Source organism: Myotis davidii, unplaced genomic scaffold (genome assembly GCF_000327345.1).
Source record: "Myotis davidii unplaced genomic scaffold, ASM32734v1 scaffold46, whole genome shotgun sequence".
In the NCBI taxonomy this organism is placed as follows: domain Eukaryota; kingdom Metazoa; phylum Chordata; class Mammalia; order Chiroptera; family Vespertilionidae; genus Myotis; species Myotis davidii.
In genome coordinates, this window is record NW_006383006.1 from 4,965,163 (window position 1) to 4,967,008 (window position 1,846).

Genomic DNA, 1,846 nt, shown 5'->3' on the forward strand with positions numbered 1-1,846 from the left:
AGCACTGTGCCTCCTCTGAGTCTGGGTATGATATTCTCTTTCCTCCTAGTTGTACAATTTCCACTCAGCCAGCCTTCCTGTGGTTCTGGATTATGTCCGTTCAGTCTTTTAGTTGAATTTTTGAAGTGGTTGTGCAAGGCAGCAATCTCTGGTGTTTACCTATGCTGCCATCTTGGTTTCTCAAGAGTTTTTTGTTGTTTTTTTAAATACATTAATTGCAAAAAATTAAACCTAGTTTACAAAGTCAAATTTATTCCCTGACTCCACTTTTCTTTTGGTGTATATCCTCATGCTTTGTCCATATGTCTTGTTTTGTGTATTCCCAGAAAAAAAAAGAAGATGAATTGGATGGGAAAAGGAGAAAGGAGGGTATGAACTTGGTGATCCCATTTGTTCCCTCGGCTGATAACTCCAACCTCTCTGCTGATGGGGACGATTCCTTCATTAGCGTGGACTCAGCTATGCCCAGCCCTTTCAGTGAGGTGAGTCTCCTTTCAGGTGCCTTCATCGCAGCAGGGGGACTGTCCTGACCTTGTACTGGTTGCTTCTCCTGAAGTATTCCTGCCTTTTAGAAGGAGGTTGCACATAAAATCCAGAAGAAAAAGAGCAAATGAGGACAGGCTGGCTTCTCTAGAATTAAAGCAGGGGACCCAACCCTCAGGAGTTAAAGCAGGGACCTAACCCTCAGGAGTTAAAGCAGGGACCCAACCCTCAGGAGTTAAAGCAGGGACCCAACCCTCAGGAGAAGCCAGGCAGGAGGGGTAAATAGTGGCAAGACTTGAGAAGCACGCCCTCACATAGGTACCAAGGCACAGGAAGGAGTAGTGATCTCAACCCTTCCTCCTCTAGATCTCCATCAGCAGTGAGCTGCACACTGGCTCCATTCCGCCTGACGAGAGCAGCAGTGACATGCTGGTCATTGTGGATGACCCAGCCTCTTCAGCCCCGCAGTCTCGAGCCACCAACTCTCCCGCTTCCATCACAGGCTCTGTCTCGGACACCGTGAACGGTGAGTGGTGCTGCTGTCCCATACAACTTGGACCTGGGCCACTGCCTCAAGGAAAGTGTTGGTTTAGTTGTAGGATGAGGTCCTGATTCCTTCTAGGATAATGGCTTTCTCTACTTCCTTTAAAGAGGAGTAGAATGGAGCAAAAGGAATTTGTAGGGTCGTCCTTTCATTAGCCTGTCAAGTGAAGGGAAAAGGGAAGGTTAGGGAAAGCAAAGTAAGAACTACATAAAGATTTCACACTTCCTTGTTTCCTAGTCATCCCAGTCTTTCATATTTCACCCTTATTTCTGCTAGTTCAGTTAGCTTTGCTGGGCCTTTCCTCACTTTGTTCTATGGGGCCCAGGCTTCTGTGTCTCGAGAAGCTCTAGGGCTAAGCTTGGGAGTACAAGGTGACTCTCCGAGGCAGGTGCATCGAGTGTGCAAGTGGGTCTCAGGTAGCCAGTCCCTGGGTCCACTTAGTCATGATCTCATTAGAGAAGAGGGTCGGGGGTAATGGAACCGCTCCTGAGGAGTCGGCCTGCTAGCTGCTTAGCATTCTTACTAACTCGGTGTGGCTTGGTGGCCCAGCCATTAAATGGGGACTTAGACTTCCCTTGAAGTCCTGAAACGAACACCCTTAGAGCCAGCCCTCCCTGTCAGGGAAGATTCTGTTAATGTATGAAGAGATTGACATTTTTCCTCTTGGCCCATTTGTTTCCACAGGAATTTCCATCCAGGAAATGCCAACCGCAGGACGTGGTCACTCAGCCCGAAGCCGAGGCCGCCCCAAAGGTTCGGGCAGCACAGCCAAAGGAGCAGCGAAAGGCCGGAGCAGGAAATCCACCGCGGGCAGTGCGG

At 49.0% G+C, this 1,846-nt stretch overlaps 1 protein-coding gene across 2 annotated transcripts in view; it reads left to right on the top strand.

Moving 5' to 3' along the window:
* The window catches only part of INO80 (INO80 complex subunit), a 123,329-nt gene that overhangs the window by 117,744 nt on the left and 3,739 nt on the right, over nucleotides 1-1,846 (top strand). The window contains exons 32-34 of one of the 2 annotated variants that reach the window (XM_006778077.2): nucleotides 327-482; nucleotides 850-1,009; nucleotides 1,712-1,844. In XM_006778077.2, the coding sequence (XP_006778140.1) occupies nucleotides 327-482; nucleotides 850-1,009; nucleotides 1,712-1,844 (449 nt within the window). Of the gene's footprint in view, nucleotides 1-326; nucleotides 483-849; nucleotides 1,010-1,711 lie in introns of both variants that reach the window. The other variant, XM_015557571.1, reaches the window with a different exon arrangement.